We start from the raw sequence: 23,342 nt of genomic DNA, 5'->3' as shown, positions 1-23,342 counted from the left end.
TTACGACATTCCGACTTACGAACCATTTCATAGGAATGCTCTACCTTCGGATGGCAGGGGAAACCTGTATATTAAAAAAAAGTGAGATAGCATTCTTGGGTTCAATGTCCATTTAGGAATTGGTTGATAGAGAAGAAGAAGCTGTTCCTGAATTGCTGAGTGTGTGCCTTCAGGCTTATGTATCTCATTCCTGATGGTAAGAAGAAGAAGAGGGCATGCCCTGGGTGATGGGCGCTACAGTGACAACAGTAAACCACAGTGACAAAAGTAAACATCATGTGCGCCAACTATCTCTTTAAAGAGCTTAATCGAAGCATTTTAAAAAGTGCACTGTATAGATCAGGGTTTCTCAACTGGGGTTCCGTGAGAGATTGTGATTTAAAAAAATAAACATAATTTTTTGAACAGCGTGACACCAGTGCTCACAGTGGTGGGTCGTGATTGAGCAGCCCAGCTATCAACCTCATTAGAGGTCTCTCAGCCTAGTATGGCAGTACGCAGTATAACTGTGTTTATTCGGCTGAATCCTTTCACTCCCGAATTATCTCCCCCAACTTACCCTTCCACATCATCAACTGACTTAGAGGAGCGAACAGTTTAGTAGAAAATTGGAGGGAAATTTTCATTCTAAGGATAGTCCAGTGTGGTGATATTTGAAGAGGTGGTGTGAGATGGAAGAGAAGGATTCTGGGTCTAGGGTATCTTTTGATAAAGGATAATCAAGAGTTATAATCCTCTGAGTTATTTCACTGTAGTAGTGCAACAACGGACACAAAGAGTCCATCTTTACAATGAAAGCTACTTATCAATGGGTTTTACATGGACTGGTGATCCAAGTTGTCCTTTTCCGTGGCAAGCAACTTACAAAGCAGCAATGGCTCCAGTAAAACTGAAAAAACACTTAACTGCAAATCACAGCCATATGGCACGTAAAAATGCTGATTATTTTAACCAGCTATTGGAATCTCAAAACAGAGTAAAGTTTTTGTTAATAAAGTCAGTCGTAAAAAAATTCAAGAAGCAAGTTAGAAAAAACACAAAATGCTGGCAGAACTCAGCAGGCCAGACAGCATCTATGGGAGGAGGTAGTGACGATGCTTCGGGCTGAAGCCCTTCATCAGGAAGCAAGTTATTTAGTAGCAGAACTTAATACCCAGAAAAGGAAAAGTCACAGTTGGTGAGAAACTAATAATGCCAGCATATAAAATTATAGTGAGTAAAACCATGAACAAGATGCAGTAAGGGAAATTGCAAAGTTTCACTCCCAACAGTACGATAAGTTGACGTACTGATGACATGATTCTGAAGAGGTTTTGCGTGATAAACTGAAAAACAACAGTTTCTTTATCCAGGTTAATGAGTCAACAGATTTCACCAATGAATGACATGTTGTAACATTTGTAAGATTTGTGAAGTATGGTGAAAAATAAGAAACCTTTTTTCTGTTGCAAAGAGCTGCCTGAAACAAGCAAAGGCCAAGATATATTCAATGTTTCATCTTCATATCTGGAAACAAGAAGTCTGCCTTGGAGGTATCTGTACTGATGGTGCCCCATCAATGGTTGGTTCCATGAGAAATTTAGTTTCTCTTGTTAAAAGAACCTGACGTCGTCATAATATGTTGCTTTCTTCACAGAGAGGTGCTGATGTCAAAAACTCTTGGAGATGAAATGAAAAAAGTTCTGGATGATGCTACAAAAATGGTTAACTTTATTAAACAAAAACCAGTTCTCTTGAGAATGTTTAAAAAACTGTGTAAGCCTGGACAAAGAACATACCAATCTCCTGCTGCATACAATATCCAGTGGCTTGGCAGAGGAAGAGTTCTCAACAGGGTGTTTGAGCTGAAAGGTGAATTACAGGAGTACTTTCAAGAAAATAGTAGGCCAGATTTTGCTGAGTGCTTTGAAGTTGAAGAATGGCTGCAGAAACTAGCTTACTTAGCAAACATTTTTCATCATATGAACCAGTTGAACAAGTCCCTGGAGAAAATGTTTTGACTTTGAGTGACAAGATTCTTGGATTTAAAAGGAAACTGAATCTTTCGAAAAATCATGTTGCAAAAGGACGTCTTGAAATGCTTCCACTGGTGCTTGGGCTTGAGAGTGAGGAAGGATCAGAAAGTCTCGAATCCTATTGAAAACCACCTGGCAGAACTGTAGAAAAAAATTGAATAGTATTTTCCCTCCCGTTCAACACAAGTGTATGACAGGATGAGGGACCCTTTATCTGAATGCTCAGCCTGATAACTTGACTTTGAGAGAACAGGAAGAACTTTGAGAGCTGCACTCAAGATGAGACTTACTGATCTACCCTTGGACAAATTCTGGATTTCTGTGAAAGAAGAGTATCCTACCGTTCAGTGGAAAACAATGAACATTTTGCTGCAGTTTTTACAGTTCACATTTGTGAGCAAGCTTTTTCTTGTTTAACAAACATCAAGAGCAAGGATACAAACGGTCTAATTTCAGTTGAAGATGAAATCCGTGTGACTTTATTTCAAGTCTGACCAGAACTGAGTATTTGTGCAGCAAAAAAATAGCACAAGTTTCACATGCTATGTCTATATTTGAGTCTGATCACTTCGTAAGAAAAAGTTTTTTCAGTCTTGTATAAAATTGTGATTTTTATTCATGTTGCTTTGGCTTATGGTTTTTAGCAACTTTACTAGTCAACATTGTCAATAAACTTTTATGTTGTAAATAGCATTAATTAAAATCAATTTACAAACTTTATTTAAATTAAATCTACCAAGCCTATTTTTAGAAAAATTAAATCCCATTTTGGCTTAAGCCAGTTATTTAACAGAAATTTATTATGTTTGCATTATATGTTTTTAAAATTTATGAAGGGAAAGAAAGATTAATTTCAAGAAAGGTAAGCTAAGCTTAATTATGTGTTTTTTTTTCCCCAGAAAGGTTAGCTAAAAATTCATTCTGTACCTAAAGGAGCACGACAATTATTTTTGGATCAATATTATCTACAACTTACTGACCATGCTAATGTACCATGAGTTGAAGATACAATCCCTTTTTTTTTTACACAGAGGCTCTGAAAATTATTTCAAGGGTTCCTCCAGGGCAAAAAGATTGAGAAAGGCTGGTATAGATGCTAGGGTTTGTATAAAACAAAATCATGTTTAAGATACTTGGATATTTATAACAGCTGAGTATCTCTAATGGAGAGAAAAGCATGTGAATGATGTAAGAGTGTGAGTACTGAAACGGGCAAAGCTTTAAAACGTTCCTCTTTCTGTGTGTTCTGCACACAAATCAACTCTCTTTCACCGAAGGCTGAGGAAGCACAAGAGGGGAGGGAAAAAGAAGAAGCATTGTAGAAGAGACACATGACAAGAGGACATACAACTGTGCAGTGACAGCAAGATTGGGCAGAAATAGGCAGTGATTTCTTTGATTCTCTACATCCTTTCATATCCTTTTCTGAAAGTTACGACTTTTTTTCCAGGTAAGAAGCACCAATGAAGTTTCATTACAGGAGCTTATTAGAGCCACATTTATTGATGCACTGTCTTGTTTAACGTCACACCCTGAAGACAACACCATCACCAGGGCAGTACTCTCAAATCTGTAAACTACACTTAGCCTGAGCATTACTACTTGAGTTGCTAGTTGAAGATGTGTACATTAAATCTTCTGACTCAAAGACAAATATGTACTGGCTATAATAAGTTGGCAAACTGATGTGAGGAGATAGAACCAGGAAATGGAAAATATATCATGGTAATTTATTCCTGAAAGTATCATCCTTACTTAATGAACTTAACAGACTTCTGAAGTATGACTGTTAACTCAGTCACTTCTTATACCTTTAACATAGTGACCTAATTAACCTTCTTTTCAACCATTTCTTCTCATTTCCCAAAAGCACAAAATAAATTCACTTAATAAAATAGTAAATTTTCTATTGTTTGTGTGCTGGCCAGTACATGCAACCTTTTTGTAATATGACATTACTAGTCCTATGGTCCACTAATGTTTGTCAGGTGTGGCAGGTAGTGGTTATGGTATTGGACATGCTATCCACAGGTCATGTTTAACTTCTTCCACTGAATCTCAACCTTACTGAAACAACTGGGTCGTATGCAGTTGTAAGCTGCTATAAACCCCAGCTGGACCATTACATTCCATGGGAAAGCTGTCTGCCATGCTCAACCTAATCTGGCAACCATAAAGTCCTCCTACGTAATCATTAATGCTTTCAGATTGAGAACAGTAAATGAAAATGGTATCGTTGCTGTTGCCCCCCCCCCAATTTCAAAAACAAATATATAGAAATAATTTACCAATTAGGAAATTCTGCCTCAATGAGCTAGGTTACTAATCAAATGCTTCCATGTCAGATATACACCTGAATTTTTTTCTTAAATTTACAGAACTTAAAAAAAGGGAAATGATTTATAGAGGATAAAATTCAATTATATAACTCATGGTACCTTCTCCACCATAAACACAGTCACAGCTCATCCAATTTTCACTTTATTACCTGATCCCTGTACTTTTGATTTTATTTTGAGTACAAAAAATCTAGGTCAGCCTGAAATATGAAGTGACCGAACTTCTCCTTATTCTGAGACAGATAACTCTAAGAAGTCACAAATCAGATGACAACCTTTCACTAAAGATTTAAATGGTCAACTTCGTTTTCCTCCACAGTTTTAGATTTCCACACAGGGGATACAGCCTCACAACAGCCCCTCAGAAAGTCATGTTTAAATAACTATCACTTCTATTACTTTAAGTTCCGGGGAGCAAAGGACCAATCTATTCAATCTTTCCTCACAAAAATCTTCCTTCATTTAAGAAATTAATTTAATGAACATTCTACTCACTGTCTCCAAGGCAAGCATATCTACACAATTCCCCAGGTGTAGGCTTAAAGACCCCAGCACTTGTAACAAGACCCTTGTACACTGCACTTCATACCTCTTGCAATAAAGGTCTTTTCACTTGTTTTATCTGAAGGCTAATCTTGTGACTACTACACAAGGATAGCCATAACTCAACAGCAGCATTCATTAGTCCTAAACCACTGAAATAATATTCTATATTTAACCTGTAAAATAATGCAGGTTTTAAGAATGGTTGTCTATTACCATGGAAATTTTTTATCATCAAATAGACTGAATAAAGCATACTGAGCAAAGGTATCCTTGAGGATAAATTCATGCAATTTATTCAAGGCATTCTTCAACACACTATAAAATCAATCATTGAACATTGGATTATTTTACATAAAATACTCAGGTATGGAATTAGACTGGAATCAAGGCTTGAAATTGCAACAATTAATAGTCAGTCTGAGAACTGGGAATACTTCTGGAATAAAGATGACATAAAAAATTAATAAAAGGAAGGCATATTGAAGGTATGCCAGTAGGAAATACAAAGAAATTTTATGAGCTTCTAGAAGTATGCAAAGTGGAAAACAGTAGCAAAACATTGGTTCTGTAATAGCTGAAATGGAAATCAATAGTGGATGTTGATTTGAGGGTGTGTTAACAAGACAATAACATTCTGGGATTTTAAGAACTAGATATCTTGTAGCTGACAATCTCTTGCTCTACTTCCAAAACATCTCCAAATGGAAGTATTCTAGCACAGTGGTCCTCAACCGCTGGGCCACAAAAAAATGACATGATTTGGTGATATGAAACGACATGAGTCAGCTGCAGCTTTCTCATTCCGTCACGCCCACTGTTGAACTTGAACACACGCGAGGTCATCAGTCGCCTAAACACAGCGATACCTTAGCGCCAGGGATCATTGGTTGGCCTCGGGTAACCGGCCACCTCATGCGGCTGGCGGGAAGTGCCGTTGCTACTGGCCTGGAGCGCAGAGAGATGGGCGCCGCCTCTAAATCTGTTTAGCACACCGAATGTTTGTGGGGAACCCAGTGCTAAAATATTCGCAGATGACCTAATTCGGGCTCAGGGTTTTGTAAGCAGCAGAGCAGCTACCTCACTGTGATCTACTGGAAGTCATCCCTCGAGCCAAACTTTTGTCGGCCGATAGATCCTACCTACCTACGGGGCGGGGGGCGGGGGGGGAGCGGGCGCATGCCTTGTTGCACTCCTCGCTTGGTCAGTTGTTCTCTCCAGACTGCAACCGCCGGGGCCCAGGCACAGGGACCTCAGGCCCTTACCCCACCCACGACCACCTGCATCTGGCCAAGGCATCTGGCGGCAGGCTATCTAATGAGGCAATGAAGCCCTCAAAACTGCTTTGGCATCTTGAGTCCAAGCACCCTGCACTTAAAGACAAACCCATTGAGTTTTGAGCAAAGAAAACGTGAACAAGCAGGGCAGAAGCAAGTGCTAAGAGCCACAAAAACTAAATTGCGGAACAGACTGGACATAAGGAACCCCGTTGAGAATCACTGTCTCTCATCACCCCTGGATGGGACCATCTTGTTGCAGGGAAACAAGGCCAGGGCTCCCACTGATTCAGCAATATTGGTGTGTTGCAATGATTTTATATGTTCATTTGAGGAAAATATGCATTGTGTGTTTAATAACCAAACAATACTTAAAATGTTATCAACAACACACACAAAATGCTGGTGGAACACAGCAGGCCAGGCAGCATCTATAAGGAGAAGTACTGTCAACATTTTGGGCCGAGACCCTCGTCAGGACTAACTGAAAGGAAAGATAGCAAGAGATTTGAAAGTAGTGGGGGGAGGGGGTAAATGCGAAATGATAGGAGAAGACCGGAGGGGGTGGGATGAAGCTAAGAGCTGGAAAGGTGATTGGCGAAAGTGATACAGAGCTGGAGAAGGGAAAGAATCATGGGACAGGAGGCCTCGGGGGAAAGACGGTGGGGTGGGTGGATAAGCATCATAGGGAGGTGGAGAAACAGGCAAACAACTAAATATGTTAGGGATAGGGTAAGAAGGGGAGGAGGGGCATTAATGGAAGTTAGAAGATAAAAATGCTATCCCCTTCTCACAATTCCTCTGTCTCCGCTGCATCTGCTCTCAGGATGAGGTTTTTCATTCCAGGATGAAGGAGATGTCTTCCTTTTTTAAACAAAGGGGCTTCCCTTCCTCCACCATCAACTCTGCTCTCAAATGCATCTCTCCCATTTCCCGCACATCTGCCCTCACCTCATCCACCCGCCACCCCACTCGGGATAGGGTTCCCCTGTCCTCACCTACCACCCCACCAGCCTCCAGGTCCAATGTATAATTCTCCGTAACTCCTGCCACCTCCAACTGGATCCCACTACCAAGCACATCTTTCTGTTCGCAGGGATCGCTCCCTACGCAACTCCCTTGTTCACTCGTTCCCCCCCATCCCTTCCCACCGATCCCCCTCCTGGCACTTATCCTTGTAAACGGAACAAGCACTACACCTGCCCTTACACTTCCTCCGTCACACCATTCAGGCCCCCAGACAGTCCTTCCAGGTGAGGCGACACTTCACCTGTGGGTCGGCTGGTGTGGTGCTCCCGGTGTGGCCTTTTATATATTGGTGAGACCCAACGCAGACTGGGAGACCGTTTTGCTGAACACCTACGCTTCGTCCGCCAGAAAAAGCAGGATCTCCCAGTGGCCACACATTTTAATTCCACGTCCCATTCCCATTCTGATATGTCTATCCATGGCCTCCTCTACTGTCAAAATGAATCCAAACTCGGGTTGGAGGAACAACACCTTATATACCAGCTGGGTAGCCTCCAACCTGATGGCATGAACATTGACTTCTCTAACTTCTGTTACTGCCCCTCCTCCCCTTCTTACCCCATCCCTGACATATTTAGTTGTTTGCCTGTTCTCCTTCTTCCTCTAGTGCTTCCCCCCTCCCCTTCTTTCTCCCAAGGCCTCCCATCCCATGATCCTTTCCCTTCTCCAGCTCTGTATCACTTTCGCCAATCACCTTTCCAGCTCTTAGCTTCATTCCACTCTCTCTGGTCTTCTCCTACCATTTCGCATTTCCCCCTCCCCCCACTACTTTCAAATCTCTTTCTATCTTTCCTTTCAGTTAGTCCTGACGAAGGGTCTCGGCCCGAAACGTCGACAGTACTTCTCCTATAGATGCTGCCTGGCCTGCTGCATTCCACCAGCATTTTGTGTGTGTTGTTGTTTGAACTTCCAGCATCTGCAGATTTCCTCATGTTTGCTCTTAAAATGTTATGATGTTAAGTTATAATTGAGTTATCACTATATTCATGCGAGGAAAATATACGCTATGTGTTTAATATTAAATTCATTAGATAAACTATTTTAGAAATAAAAGAAAGTGTATTAGCTACTTACAAGTGACTTACAGTTGACTTATTACCTATATTCCGGTTGTGATCAACAAACCCCCACCCCCCGTTGGCTGGTCCACAAGAATATTGTCAATATTAAACTGGTCCACGGTGCAAAAAAGGTTGGTGACCCCTGTTCTAGCAAGATTAAAAGATGCCAAGGATATTAAAATACCATTTTGGGAAGCTTTTCCATGTGAAAATACAACATAACAGAATGCTTTGATTAAAACTTAATCAAAACTTACTGAAGGTATTTAGCAATTAAAAATAATATTTGTTAAAGGACTTAATCATTGGTGAGACCATATCTATTAAGTCTGCATATTCCTTACCTCCATTCTGAGTAATATAACGAACCCATGGTAAAGCCTGGTAGCCACTTTTCTCGATGATCTTTAAGTAGCGAACCTGAGCAGAAGAAAATAGACTTCGGTGAAATAGCTAGACACATTAAGATACTTATCTTAAGTTTTTTTGCAACACAGTTTGTAGCTTTAGGACAAGGTCAATATACAAGCTTGTGTTGTCTCAGCTATCTAGAACCTACATCATTTCACAGTACTGAATTTAATGGAGAACAGTTTCAAGGCACTTTCCTGTTGTAGCACAAGGTTCAGAAACTAGTTGGAAAGAAAACCATGTGTGGTGAACACCAATTTACTACTACCCAAAAGATGAAGTTTTACCATTACTTACGTGAACATTACCAACATTTTGAAGTGCTCTGAAACTTAAATAGATTCACTTTTGACATCCTTACAACTCTTAGGATGCCAAATGCTCAGTCCTCATCCAAGCACTGTCGCATAACTAGGAGAGCTGCTGGCTCTCAGCCCCAGTGACACAGGTTCCAGCCTGACCTCCTTCTATTGACATGGAATTTCTACATTCTCCCTGTGATGGTGTGGATTTTCTCAGGTGTTTTGATTTCCTCCTACATCTCAAATGTATACTCTGATAAGACTAGTTAACAAGCCTTAGTGTGTATGGTGTGTATACTCATTGATCACTAAACAGAGCAACAGCTTTTGGGAAGAATGAGTTAAATCAATAGTTTTAATAAAGAAGTGGGATAGAAGTTCTAAGGGGGGTTCAGGGGACAGCAAATACCTGCAATAAGATGTAGCTGTCAAATTTCAATGAATACATAACTCCTTCAGTTTGTGGGTGAGTGGGGACAAAAATAATGGATGGCACAATGAGATGAGGTCACATCGACATGGAGGGAAGGGACAAATATCATTCATGAAGGAGTTTAAAAAGATCACTAAGCAGATGAATAAAAGACACAAGGTCTGCAGCAAGGTTTGATATTGATGGTTAAGGAAACAAGTAATCTGGAACACAGGCTCACTTTTTTTTAAAAAGAGGAACCTTTTCTTCACAAACAATGCTTGTGGTTCCTATTCTGTTCCATATCTACGCCTCTTTACCCATTCTGGTTAATCATACAACCTCACTATATCTGATTAATCCATCACCTCTTTTCTCATCACCATTAAACTCTTGCACACTATCTTCCTCTCACCATTTCCATTTACCTCCATACTTCTTCCCTGGAACAAGTGCTGTTTAGTGATCACAACTTCATAAACTTTATGATAGCAATATATAAAAATAAATATGGATCTTGGAGGAGACTATTAAATTGAAACAGGGCAAATTACAAAAACATTAGGCAGGAACAAGGGAAAATAATTAGGAACAGCTGTTTTTGGAAAGTTCACTTCTGCATGGGTGGAGTGTGTTTAAAGATCAACTGCGCTGTCTTCTACACTATCCAGAACACCTCCAATCTTCATTATCATCTGCAGGCTGACAACCCACCCAACTGCAGGAATTGAAAGTAAATTGATCCTTCATTATAAAGGACTGTTTGGGTCTCTGTGGTAGGAATGAAAGGAAATTTCATAATTCAGCATCTGCAGTTTATTTGATCTTGAATTTGACATTCAGATCTATCTAGTACTGCATATGAAATTAATAGATAGGAGCTGAGTGAACTTGCCCAAAACACTCTAAGAGATAGACATCAAAGGAGTTTCCAACGTAACAATGATAATGACCAGAGAGAGGATTTCATACTATTACTCCAATGCTTGCAGTGCAAGAAGGAAATCATAGCTCTGTGATTACAATACAGATTAGTCAACTGAGCTGTCCTGTCAGTATTACAAAGGCAAATTCCTGTAGATGCAAGAAATCTCAGACAAAACCCAACAATGCTGTAAAGACTAAGTCAGGCAACATGCGTGGAGCCAGAGCAACAGATTTATCATTTTTTCTCCAAACTCTTTATAAGAAACCATTTCTCTATCAGCCACAACAACTCTAATCCATATCACCCTTTTCTTTATTGTACCTATATGTACATTTCTGCCATTGATTTATCAGTTCTTTTTTTGATGTGATAGTCTGAATAATACTTAATGATCAAATCACCTGCTAGGGGGAATTACAGAGTCACAGTCAGACATCACAGCAAAACAACATTTGATCCAACTGCTCCAAGCTGCCCAAGATTCCTATCTAAGCTAGTTCCATTCGCTCATGTTTTGCTCATAACCCTTTAAACCTTTTCAAGTTTCTTTTAAATTATGTTAATATGCCTGCCTCAACAACTTCCTCTGGCATCTCATTCCACATAATATCCATCCTCTGGGTGAAAAAGTTGCCCTTCAGTTCCTTATTAAATCTCTCTCATCTCACCTTAAACCATTGCCTTTCAGATCTTAATTCCCCAACCCTGGGAAAAAGACTATGCATTCAACCCATCTATGCCCCTCGTGATTTTATACACCTCCATAAGATTAACTTTATTCTCCTTATGCTTCAATGAATAAAATCCCAACCTATTTAAACCCTCTCCATAACCCTTTCCCTTGAGTCCCAGCAACATCTTCACAAACGTCTTTTTCACCTTTTCCTGCTTAATGACATCTTTCCCATAACAGGGTGACTAATACTGAACACCATATTCCAAATTTAGCCTCACCAACATCTCGTACAATTGCATACAACATCCCATCTTCTGTACTCAACTCCTTTACTGACGAAGGCCAAGAGTCTTCTTCACCACCCAGTTTACCTGTGATGCCACTTTCAGGGAACCATGTACTCCTAGGTCCCTTTGTTCTACAACACTCACCAGAGACCTACCATTCACTTTGAAAGTCTACCCTTCAGTTGTCTTCCCAAAATACAACACCTTGCACTTATGTGAATTATATTCCATCTGCCATTTGTTGGCTCACTTAACACAGCTGATCATAATCTCTCTGTAAATCCTGATAATCACCTTCAATGTTGATGACACCACCAATATTAGTGTGATTTGGAAGTTTATTAATCATGCCTTGTATATTTTCATCCAAATCACTGACATAAATGACAAATTACAATGGGCCCCTGGGGGGGAGGAACCACCAGTTACAGGCATACAGTCCCAAAAACAACCTTTTTCATCACCTTCAGATTCCTACCATTAAGCCATCATGCATCTAACTTGGCAGTTCCCTAGTATATCACTCAATTTAACTTTCTAAAGCAGCCTACCACACAGAATTTTATCAAAGGTCTGTAGACATGGTGTATACAGACCATGCTGACTATCCCTAATCAGCCCCTGTATATCCAAATGTTTGTACATCATATACCTCAGAGTCCCCTCTAGTAATATCTACCACAGATATTAGACTTACTGGTCAATAGTTCTGGTACTATACCAGTACTCAACTTTTCACTTTTACTTGCATTCTCATCTTTACAATCACCTGTGTATAAATTATACCTTACATACAGTTGAAGTCAGTAGTTTACATACACCTTAGCCAAATACATTTAAACTAAGTTTTTCACAATTCCTGACACTTAATCCTAGAAAACATTACCTGTCTTAGGTCAGTTAGGATCACAACTTTATTTTAAGAATGTGAAATGTCAGAATAATAGTAGAGAGAATGATTTATTTCAGCTTTTATTTCTTTCATCACATTCCCAGTGGGTTAGAGGTTTACATACTTTGTTAGTATTTGGTAGCATTGCCTTTAAATTGTTTAACTTGGGTCAAATGTTTTGGGTAGCCTTCCACAAGCTTCTCACAATAAGTTGCTGGAATTTTGTTCCATTCCTCCAGACAGAACTGGTGTAACTGAGTCAGGTTTGTAGGCCTCCTTGCTTGCACACACCTTTTCAGTTCTGTCCACAAATTTTCTATCGGATTGAGGGAGGTCAGGGTTTTGTGATGGCCACTCCAATACCTTGACTTTTGCCACAATTTTGGAGGTATGCTTGGGACCATTGTCCATTTGGAAGACCCATTAATGAGTACAGGATTAATAGTCAGTTACTTAAGAGTGTGGATGAACAGAGGGACCTTGGGGTTTAAATCCATACATCCCTCAAGGTTGCTGCACAGGTTGATAGGGTAGTTAAGAAGGACTATGGGGATGCTAGGCTTCATTAACAGGGGGATTGAGTTCAAGAATGGAGAGGTCATGTTGCAACTCTACAAATCTCTGGTGAGTCTACACTTGAAGAAGTGTTCAATTCTGGCCACCTCATTATAGGAAGGATGTGGAACCTATGGAGAGCGTGCAGAGGAGATTTACTAGGATGTTGCCTGGTTTGGAGAACAAGTCATATGAAGCAAGGTTAGCAGAGCTGGGACTTTTCTCTTTGGAGCGTAGAAGAATGAGAGGGGACTTGATAGAGGTCTACAAGATTATGAGAGGCATAGATAGGGTGGATAGTCAGTACCTGTTTCCCAGGACACGAATAGCAAACACCAGAGGGCATACGTACAAAATTAAAGGAGGGAAGTTTAGGGGAGACATCAGGGTAAGTTTTTTTAACACAGAGGGTTGTGAGTGCCTGGAATGACTTGCCAGGGATGGCGGTGGAGGCCAAAACATTAGGGTTATTTAAGAGCCTCTTAGACAGGCACATGGATGAAAGAAAAATTGAGAAAAGTTATGGGGTAGTGTGGGTTTAGTACTTTTTTAAAAAAAGGATTATATGGGTCAGCACAACATGGAGGGCTGAAGGGCCTGTACTGTGCTGTAGTATTCTACGGTTCTATTTGCGACCGAGCTTTAACTTCCTAGCTGATGTCTTGAGATGTTGCTTCAATGTATCCACATAATTTTCCTTCCTCATGATGCCATCTATTTTGTGAAGTGTACCAGTCCCTCCCACAGCCAAGCACCCCCCCACCCTAATGCTGCCACCCCCATGCTTCATGGTTGGGATGGTGTTCTTTGGCTTGCAAGCCTCACCCTTTTTCCTCCAAACATAACGATGGTCATTATGGCCAAACAGTTCAATTTTTGTTTCATCAGATCAGAGGACATTTCTCCAAAAAGTAAGATCTTTGTTCCCATGTACACTTGCAAACTGTAGTCTGGCTTTTTTATGGCGGTTGTGGAGCAGTGGCTTCTTCCTTGCTGAGCAGCCTTTCAGGTTATGTTGATAACTCGTTTTACTGTGGATAGAGATACTTGACTACCTGTTTCCTCCAGCATCTTCACAAAGTCCTTTGTGTTGTTCTGGGATTGATTTGCACTTTTCGCGCCAAAGTACGTTCATCTCTAGGAAACAGAATGCGTCTCCTTCCTGAGCGGTACGATGACTGCATGGTCCCATGGTGTTTATACTTGTGTACTATTGTTTGTACAGATGAACATGGTACCTTCAGGCGTTTGGAAATAGCTCCCAAGGATGAACCAGACTTGTGGAAGTCCACAATTTTTTTTTCCTGAGGTCTTGGCTGATTTTTTTTGATTTTGTTTGTAAACTTCTGACCCACTGGAATTGTGATATAGTCAATTAAAAGTGAAATAATCTGTCTGTAAACAACTGTTGGAAAAATTACTCATGTCATGCACAAAGTAGATGTCCTCAACGTCTTGCCAAAACTATAGTTTGCTAATATGAAATCTGTGGAGTGGTTAAACAATGAGTTTTAATTACTTCAACCTAAGTGTATGTAAACTTCCAACTTCAACTGTATGTCTCATACATACATCTTCACATTAAATGTCTTCTACTTCCTTAAAAAGCTTTATTTTTTGTATTTTGTTACTCTTTCATAAAATGCACTATTGTGCACATGCTTTTGAATTCAATATGTCTGATATTAATAAAAATATTCCAATTAAAGTTTTCGATCCATCTCCTATTAATGCATTTTGAGACCTTTACTGTTAAGGTGAGTAAACCATTTCTTTATGCTGTCAAAATACAAAGTCAGTTTATTATCAAAGTACATATATGTCACTATACACAACTCTAAGATTCATTTTCTTGCAGACCTATTCAAAAAATCTGTAGAATAATAACCATAACAGAATCAATGAAAGACTGCATTAGCTTCAGTGTTCAATCAGTGTGCAGAAGGCAACAAACTATGCAAATACAAAAAAGGAAATAGTAATAATAAATAAATACGCAATGAATATTGAGAGTATGAGTTTTATTTATTATTATTTCTTTCAAGGCAAGAGCACTATTTCCTTTTGCTATCGAACACTTTGCACATTTACCTACACTGCTCAGTCAGCTAGCTGTATGGTTAAGAATTTCTCCTTCAATGAATAAAACAAATTCAGTTATGCATCAGGAAGAATCAAAGCCAAAATGGAAACATTTTACTTAAAAATAGAAGGGTCTAATTGTAAAAGATGAGCTAAGAATAAATTTCTCTGGGTTTATGAGTAGGCTTCTGTGTGCAGCTGGGGCTGCTAGCAGATTTGATCTGCAATAGAAATCTCAGTCCCAGGTTGTGTTGGTGAACCATATAGGTGGTTTCTTGAAATCTCAGAGGTGGTGATTCTGGTAAGTTGCTCAACCAATCATACCACAGGATTTCAGGGCAGAGGTCACTTCAGTCTCCACAGTCCTTTTTTAAGATTAACCACATTTATTTTTGTGAACATAGTGAGCGCAAATATATAGGTACAATTTTAGCATAGATCAGAGAAGCCTTTGATACCCACTTCAACTAAATTGGTGCCTCAGCAAATTTAAACTTTGGATTTGTAAAGAGAACTTTGTTTTAATTACTAAAGATGTTGCAAAATGGAATTGTTAAAATATTAAATCGTACTGTAATCGACTGTGAAAAGAATGTGCAATTCCATAAAAGTCTTCAGCTTTTCAGAGTTTTGATTTCAGCTAAATCCAACCATTGGATAACTGTTCTGTTGTTAATATAATGCTCTAGGTATCCTGGTGGCATGAGATGCCCACACAGTGCTAAATGCCCAGAGGCAAAACTGAAATTCAGCATTCCATGGCCACCTAAACTTCAAAAGGAAATATAGTTCAACTGTGGAAGTCCAAGCTCAAATCTATTTGGACTTCAAATCCAGTGCTGTGAAATTTTCTACACAAACTACTAGATGAAAGCAATGCAGCTTTATAAAAGCAGCTTATCTTACTCACTTAGTTCAGACAATAATGTTGCTTTCTTAAGCAGGGCTGAGTGATTGCACTCGTGAGTCCTGCCGTAGAATGAAGCCCTCATACTACTGAGAACTGAGAACAGGCCCGGGGGAGTATCACATTAGTAAAGGAGCTGACTTTGCATGGGGCCTTAAATCAATGTACTGCCAATCCTCAAATGACTAAAGGGATATCTGTCCATTCATATTATGCTCCACAAGCCTATTTCTCCATTCAATTAGATTGTTGTTAATTAGCAAGTTAATTCAACTTAATCTCAAACCATTTGCAAGATTTCAGATCTTCCTTAATCCTCAAAGTTTCATTAACAGGATACACCATATTCCACTGAAAATCCTGAATGTGTTATGAGAGATACTGATTTTTATTTGTGAAACATTTGAACAAATGGAAATGGCAGTGGTTGAACTCGCCTCTGGAACCACCAATTGCAGTACTACGGCAGCATTTCTTGGGCCATAGAATTTCTTAATCATGATATGATGAGGTTTGAAGTTCTTTGATCCTGCTACTATATAATCTACCTAAATAACCCCTTACTAATCAAGTCTGTTGGTGTAGTATTTGTGGTCTGCAGTATAAATAAATGGAACCATAGCTACAGTTCTTCTAGTATGTGCCAAGTAATGGTATCTTGTTAACACAACATTTTCCTCAAAACAACCAGCATGGGCAGCCCTCTATTGAAGCTTGCAATCAACTTCTTTGGAACATCCGGAACAATTCCCACATATTTAAAAAAAAATTAAACAGTGATGCTTAACTGCAAAAATCATGTTTGACTTTGGAACTAACTTCAAAGAAAGGAATTTAGAAATAGTCATTAAACAATCATCAAATTTAACATAACTTGAAGATTATAGCTTCAAGTTTGAATTGCTGGTAAACAAGCTAATGTTCCAAATGGCATCACTAGGGTATCAATAGATCTTTCCTTTTAATCCATTCCTTTCCAGTTCCTTTGCTCTTCCTGCTCATGCTATCGATATACCAAGCAATAGAATCACAAGGAGTGCAGGTTTCCCTTTTTTTAAACAACTTAACTAGTTTGTGGCAGGACCTGAACATGCTTCACAGCGAACCCTACAATAGAATCAAGGATCAGGCAAGATTAAGGAGCCACAAACAATGAGTATAGTGACTGGGCAATTATCTTTATTGCAACACCCATGTATAGTGGATAACTTCTAGCCTAACACTGCTGTGAAAAATGAACTTTGGTCATTTCAGGACTAAAACATATATACTTGAAAAACATTTTTATAACAATCTGGTCATATGAGAATACACTGAGCCATGGGAAGAGGAGGAAATAGTGCAGTGAAGCAATGGATATAGAGAAATAGTACAACAGTAACACCACAGCAAAATACATGAATCATCCCTGTGATAATGAACTTCAGTGCCATGTCAGACAGAGTAGGTACAAGTCAGAACCTGAGCACTGCACCAACATAGTTATGTTAGAGAAAGAACCTAGTCAATTCTATGACCAAAAACCTCTAGTAATCTTCAGAAAAGATTACTGAAATCAATCATCTCCATAAACATTAAAACGTCACAAATGTAATGAATATTCAAATGAAGTATCCCTTTGTGATACAATCTGCAGAATACAAAAATAACCCTTTAAATAACTAGGGAGCTAACAATAGGCAGATTAGGAGGGAAAAGCCTTCTCTGGTCAGTAAACATTATGTTCAAATATTCTGGTACAGTACAAGAGCAAATGCAAACAATCTAGCTGTTTCTAACTAGCTCACTTCTAATCCCCACCCCATCTCCTACAGGAAGTTACTGAAGGCATAATAATTTATGGATAGTGTGGATTACAGTACTGACAAAGGAATCCAAAGATCTGTGCAAAATGTGACTGCTCTTTCCAGATTACAGAAAGGAAATATAGTAAGTTTATTTTCAACATAAATTAAAAGGATCACTATTGGTATAATGAACTACATATGCAAAATTAGGGATTAATTTGATATGAAAATGTTATTGACTTACACTAGTATTTATAAATGAACGCTTTCTTCCTTACCTCTACTACTTCCTCTCGCTCGGCTAACACTGAACATGCCAGTTATTTATAGGCACGCTTTGTGAACTTCCATCACTTAACTATTAGAGCTCAAACAAACATGTACACGTCTATATTCTATTAGGTAACCCCTACAATACTGCACGCTGTACATCAAGACTATGTTAAGGACTCAGCTGAGGTCAAGGTCAGGAATAAATGTTTAAGTTCCTGCAGAAAATCTAATAGCCATTTTAAAGGACCATATTCAATATTTAATATTATTTACAATCACTTATTCATACAGCCATTTATATCATTTTCCCCCTTTTTCTTTCATAAAATCCAAATGCTCAATATTAAATGTATTGAAGTATTTCTACTTCTAATTCCTGTTGCTACATTGGTAATGGAAACTTCCCAAAGGCAATAAAGGATGGTCATTAAATGTTGGCCTGCCTTACTAACAATGTGAAAAACACACCTGTGAAATGAACCTGTCCTTATAAAGTCAGCACATGAATTTGCTTTATTTATTTAGGGATACAGCACAGTAACAGGTCCACACGGCCACAGGGAGAATGTACAAACTCCTTACAGACAGTGGCGGAATCGAACCCAGGTCACAGTTGCTATAACGGTGTTTCGCTAACAGTTACACTAGTGTACCGTCCCCCCAATGTTAACACTCATTTCTGGCAATATCCCCACTGCCAAAAAGCTGCAATTTTGCATATTTCATAAATAATTAATCATTTTAAAGGAAAAAGTACACAAAATTTCCTCCCAAGGAGAAGGCCATTCAGCCCACTGTGTCCACAATGATAATGTGTCTGAGTCAATGTACAGTTCAAAACAACCATGAAGATTCAAACTTGACCAAGGCTTCTATACATTGAGATAAATTGTGTGCAGAAAAATCTGCCGATGGGTAAAATGACCAGAGATGCAGCGAGGTTAGTTTTTAAAGAAAGGGATTAAATGTGGTATGAAACTATCAAGAGCTTTAATCACCCTAAAAGCCACAAAGATGAAAAAGGTTGACAACCATCAGAATGAAGAAACCATCTATAGATGTTAAAACAATTGTTGAGAGGTACAAAAATGTTTCAATGGAAGCTTCAAGTGTATCAAAATCAATATTAGAATAAGGATTACATGGGCTCTGAGGAACAACATGTGGTATAGGATAAACTCTGTCATCATAGGGATGTTGTTAAATTAATAAAAGAAACCTGCTAAATTTGAAACAATCTAAAAGCGCAGAAAATAATAGTTCTAAGATGTCAAAGCTCAAGGGCTTCAATCATAGGGTTTGAATAAGTGAGAACATTACTGAGCCCTAACTGCAATCTTTCAAAATCTTTCAAGCTGGGATTACCCCCATAGAAAGGAAAACTTTGTATATTATTCAGCTATGTACAGAGTAAGAACTCAGGAAATTATAGCCTATACATCTATCATCAGGGGTTACCAGAGTATATAACTATGGACAGAGTAACTGAACACCTTCAAAACAACTAAGTAACTGAGAATTTGAAAAGAGTACATTATTCCTGATGAGCCATATTTTAAGCCCTTCAATGTTATTCAGATTAACTACCAGAAAGTGGATAAAATTCTTCATAAAACTAAAGATGAAATCATAGAAGGCAAACTATTGACTTGGCCAAATATTGGCTGAGTTGTGAAAGGCATAATAATCACCATAGAGTCATAAGTAAGGATAACAACTAAGTACTCAATTACTTGGGTGTGATTTGTGGCATCTGCAAGAGTCAATGTTGAGACTGAAAACGCAGTCTAAGTCATTTAGAAATAAACGAATAAATATGTTTGCCAATGACAAAAATGGAGGCATGGCAAGCAAACAGTGTAGGTGGCCCCTACACTAAGTAAGAAACCGTAGCCTCAACTTAACAAAAAAATTTTTTTCCCTACCCATTTATCTCCCATATCTCCTGTTTAAGATTAACTTGTTTTCTCTCCCATTTGAATTGTAATTACAACTTTTTCTTTCTACAGATGTTGCCTGAGTATTTCCAGCACTTACGGTTTTTACGCTCTATCAGACAGTTCTGTTGTCAAATTAGTGATCCAAATCAAGACTTCCTCCTTTCTCCTCAGATGTCAGCTTGACATGGTTTTTCTCGAGCTTTTATTTCATATTTAGTTTTTCCTCTTTGATTTCTCAAAATGATGGGTGCATTACCTGGGATTCAGAACATTAACCGGTGAAGTGATTGTTGTTTTCAGGGGAAAGAGTTGGGAAAAATATTTGCACTGGTAGCACCATCCAAGAATCAGGCTTTAAAGTCAGTGCAGTAAGCGACCAAGTGAAAAGAAATTCTTCCACCAGCAACAATCAATGTCAGCTGAACTATTAAATTGTAATCTATATCCAATAAATCAAGTTAAATTGGGATACTTGGAGTCACAGATCAGCAATGATCCCACTTAATAGTCAAATGGGTACAAGAGGCTGTACAGAAACAGTATAAAAGGTGGCTATGATAGAGTGCCTAAACCTTTCATATCCTTTAATTTAATCCATGTGAATTCTGTCCAAAACCTTGATAATTACAACCGACTGCGATTTTTAAGTCTAATAGGACAGTGCTGCACTTAACTTCCACTTGCCCTGTGTACTTTGATAAGTTATATTGAGATCAAGTCCTGTTTTTAATGCACCTTTGTTTTGGTTATTCGTGCTACAGCTGGTTCTTCGTTAAAGATCATGACCTCCAATTCCCTATTTAGTTAAAAGGTGCGTGCATTGCTGTACTGGTAGTTTAATTTTTCTATCAACATTTGTTCCTTTTTGTCTATTTTTGCAAATGCTTCTGCTTTGTAACTATTTCTTCTCTATATATAACTGTTAACTAACACATTACTAACACTTTCACTCTCATTCTTGATACTTCCATCATTCTATACCCTTATTGAATTGGTAAGAATTGTAGAAAACGTAGAGTTATAGTCACATAATTAGACATTGAATATAGATATAGCCATATTTACATATCAACAATCTAATCATATAAGTTAAATGTGTTTACAAACTAGGTCTACAGTAGAACTTAGAAAGATTAGGAGAATGGGCAAAGAAGAGGCAGATGGAATATTGAGTAGGAAAGTGTATGGGTATGCAGTTTGGTGGAAGGAATAAAGCAATAGGGCAATTTCTAAACAGGGAGAAAATTCAGAAATCAGTGGGGCCAAGGGGCTTGGGAAATGGCGTGCAGGATTCCCTAGAGGTTAACTTGCAGGTTGACTGAGTGGTAACAAAGGCAAATGCAGTATGAGCATTCATTGAGTGGAGCAAGAATATAATGCTAAAGCTTTATGAGGCATGGTCAGACCACACTAAGTATTGTGAGCAGTTCTGGACTCCTTATCTAAGAAAGGATATGCTAGCATTGGAGAGGGACCAAAAGAGGTTCACAAGAATAATCCCAGGGATGAATGTATGAGGAATGTTTGGTGGCTCTGGGCCTGTGCTCATTGGAGCTTAGAAGAAAAGTGGGGAAGGGGGGAATGTCACTAAAATCTGTTGAATTCTTCAGCCAGAGGATGGTGAATTTGTGAAATTCATTGCCACAGATGGCTGTGGAGGCCAAGTCATTGTGTATATTTAAAGAAGAGATTGATAGGTACTTGATTAGTAAGAGCATCAAATGTCATGGGAGAAGGTAGGAGAATGAGGTTGAGGTTTTTATAAATCAGCCATGGTGGAGCAGATTCAATGGGCTGAATTTTCTCTGGATGCTCCAGCTTTTTCCCCTCATCCCAGAGAACATGCCAGCTAATAAATTAACTGGCTACTGTGAATTTACCCTGCTGTATGAGTATGCAAGGAGAATCAGGGTGGAGCTGTTAAGCACACAGCAGGGAAAGACTCATGGGAAAGAATTACAGGGAACTAAGCAGGGAAAAGAGATTACTCTGAGAGTTGGGTGGGCTGAAGAAGGCGGAGTAGATTGGTGATGGCGCTAAATGGCGACTCCTTTGCTTGCATCTTTGGAAGCAGCTCTATTTCCATCTTTAATATCTTTATTTTGCCCTTTCAAGGTTCTTTTGAAGACCCTGACCTGGAGTTACATGCTGACTATGATTCTTTGCAGGAATGGGACTCACTCTCAGGTTTCAGGACTGGTCGTTGTTCGGCACGCCAAGCGCTCGGCTTTAAGTATTAGGCTCTGCTTTGGAAGCCTAGGGTCTCGGGCCTCTGGAGACAGGCAGATCAAGGGTCAGTGTCCTCAGGGAGTCAGAATATCTGCAGCTGTGTGCTCAGAGACTCATAATCTTTGAGCACAGAGCTCAAAAAAAGCAATGTGGCGGACTTTTACCATCGTAAACCAGCAAGTTGTTTGTTATGTCTTCCCGCTCGCTGTGAAAACGGAGACACCTCCTTCTCCCTTATTAGGGACAGAGAGAGCCAGTGGTATGTTGAATGCCGGGTGAACAATGTACTCTTTGGGGTAACTGCAAGTCTGTGTCTTTACTGTTGCTTTTGTCACGCAAGTGAGAAACTGCTAGAAAATTCAGCAGTCTAATGAACAAGGAGGCAATTAAAGGAGAGAGAGGACTCTGACTTGGTTTTGATAACATTTTTAATTGTGACCTTGAGAGACAGAGTACGGCGCCATCTGAGACACGAACTGGGAAGTCACCATGGTAACAGTTCAGAGCGGTTGAGTTAATGGACAGCTGGAATTTCAAATGGATTATAAGAAGTTGAGGCTTTTGGTCTGATAACGGCAGAGGAGACATGACACGGGATAATTGTGGAAGCTACCTGAGAAACCTCTGCTGGAGTTTAAGACCACCACGAGGGTGGAGGCCACGGACCAATTAATTTCGACCCCTGATTACCAGTGCAGGTAAGAGCTTGCCTGTGGGGGTCTGCTAGTGGTGAACCCATGCCATGGGTTAGTAGACCGTTCCTAGAAGGGGCTCTGTCCATCTGTGTCTGTGTGGGGTTCACACGAAGTGACTCTAAAGACTTTGGAAGCAAGAACAACTAAAGCTGCCAACTGAAACATCAACTCAATTAACTCTCTCTGTCTCCATCAATTCAACACGATGTAACACAGAGTGAACTGAACTGCTTAAACTTACCCAACACCGTAAGACTGATATCTACCTCCGGGACTATTATCTTTGTGTGCACATGCGCACACACAAACACATTTATGGAGATAGATATATATATAAAAGTTTATAACCTGTATCGTATTATTTGGTTTTAATGATATTAATTCATATAGTCTTAATTTATAGTAAACCAGACTCCAGGTGTGTTCCATTTCTGCTGGTCCTTTTCAACTTGTCACGGGAGTCATGACACTTTGCTCACGCGAGTGCTCGGTGGAGGGTGCCGATGCTTTTTAGTTGCTGGTGGGAGGAAGGGGGATTGATTGTTGATTGCTGCTGCTTATGCACAGTAGGGAGGAGCTGGGGGGGGGGGGGGACTCTGGGGCTCTTAACATTTGACTGTCGTTCATTCTTTAGGCACTCCTCTGTTTTTGTGGATGGTTGCAAAGAAAAAGCATTTCAAGATGTATATTGTATACATTTCT

General features: G+C 39.3%; 1 protein-coding gene across 3 annotated transcripts in view; it reads right to left on the bottom strand.

Moving 5' to 3' along the window:
- The window catches only part of ap1m1 (adaptor related protein complex 1 subunit mu 1), a 146,150-nt gene that overhangs the window by 35,953 nt on the left and 86,855 nt on the right, over positions 1-23,342 (bottom strand). For all 3 annotated transcript variants that reach the window (XM_059991693.1, XM_059991694.1, XM_059991695.1), the window contains one exon: positions 8,609-8,684. In XM_059991693.1, the coding sequence (XP_059847676.1) occupies positions 8,609-8,684 (76 nt within the window). The remainder of the gene's footprint in view (positions 1-8,608; positions 8,685-23,342) is intronic.

Source organism: Hypanus sabinus, chromosome 16 (genome assembly GCF_030144855.1).
Source record: "Hypanus sabinus isolate sHypSab1 chromosome 16, sHypSab1.hap1, whole genome shotgun sequence".
NCBI lineage: Eukaryota > Metazoa > Chordata > Chondrichthyes > Myliobatiformes > Dasyatidae > Hypanus > Hypanus sabinus.
The sequence above is the reverse complement of the archived record's forward strand: the minus strand, read 5'-3'. Positions and strand labels throughout refer to the sequence as shown.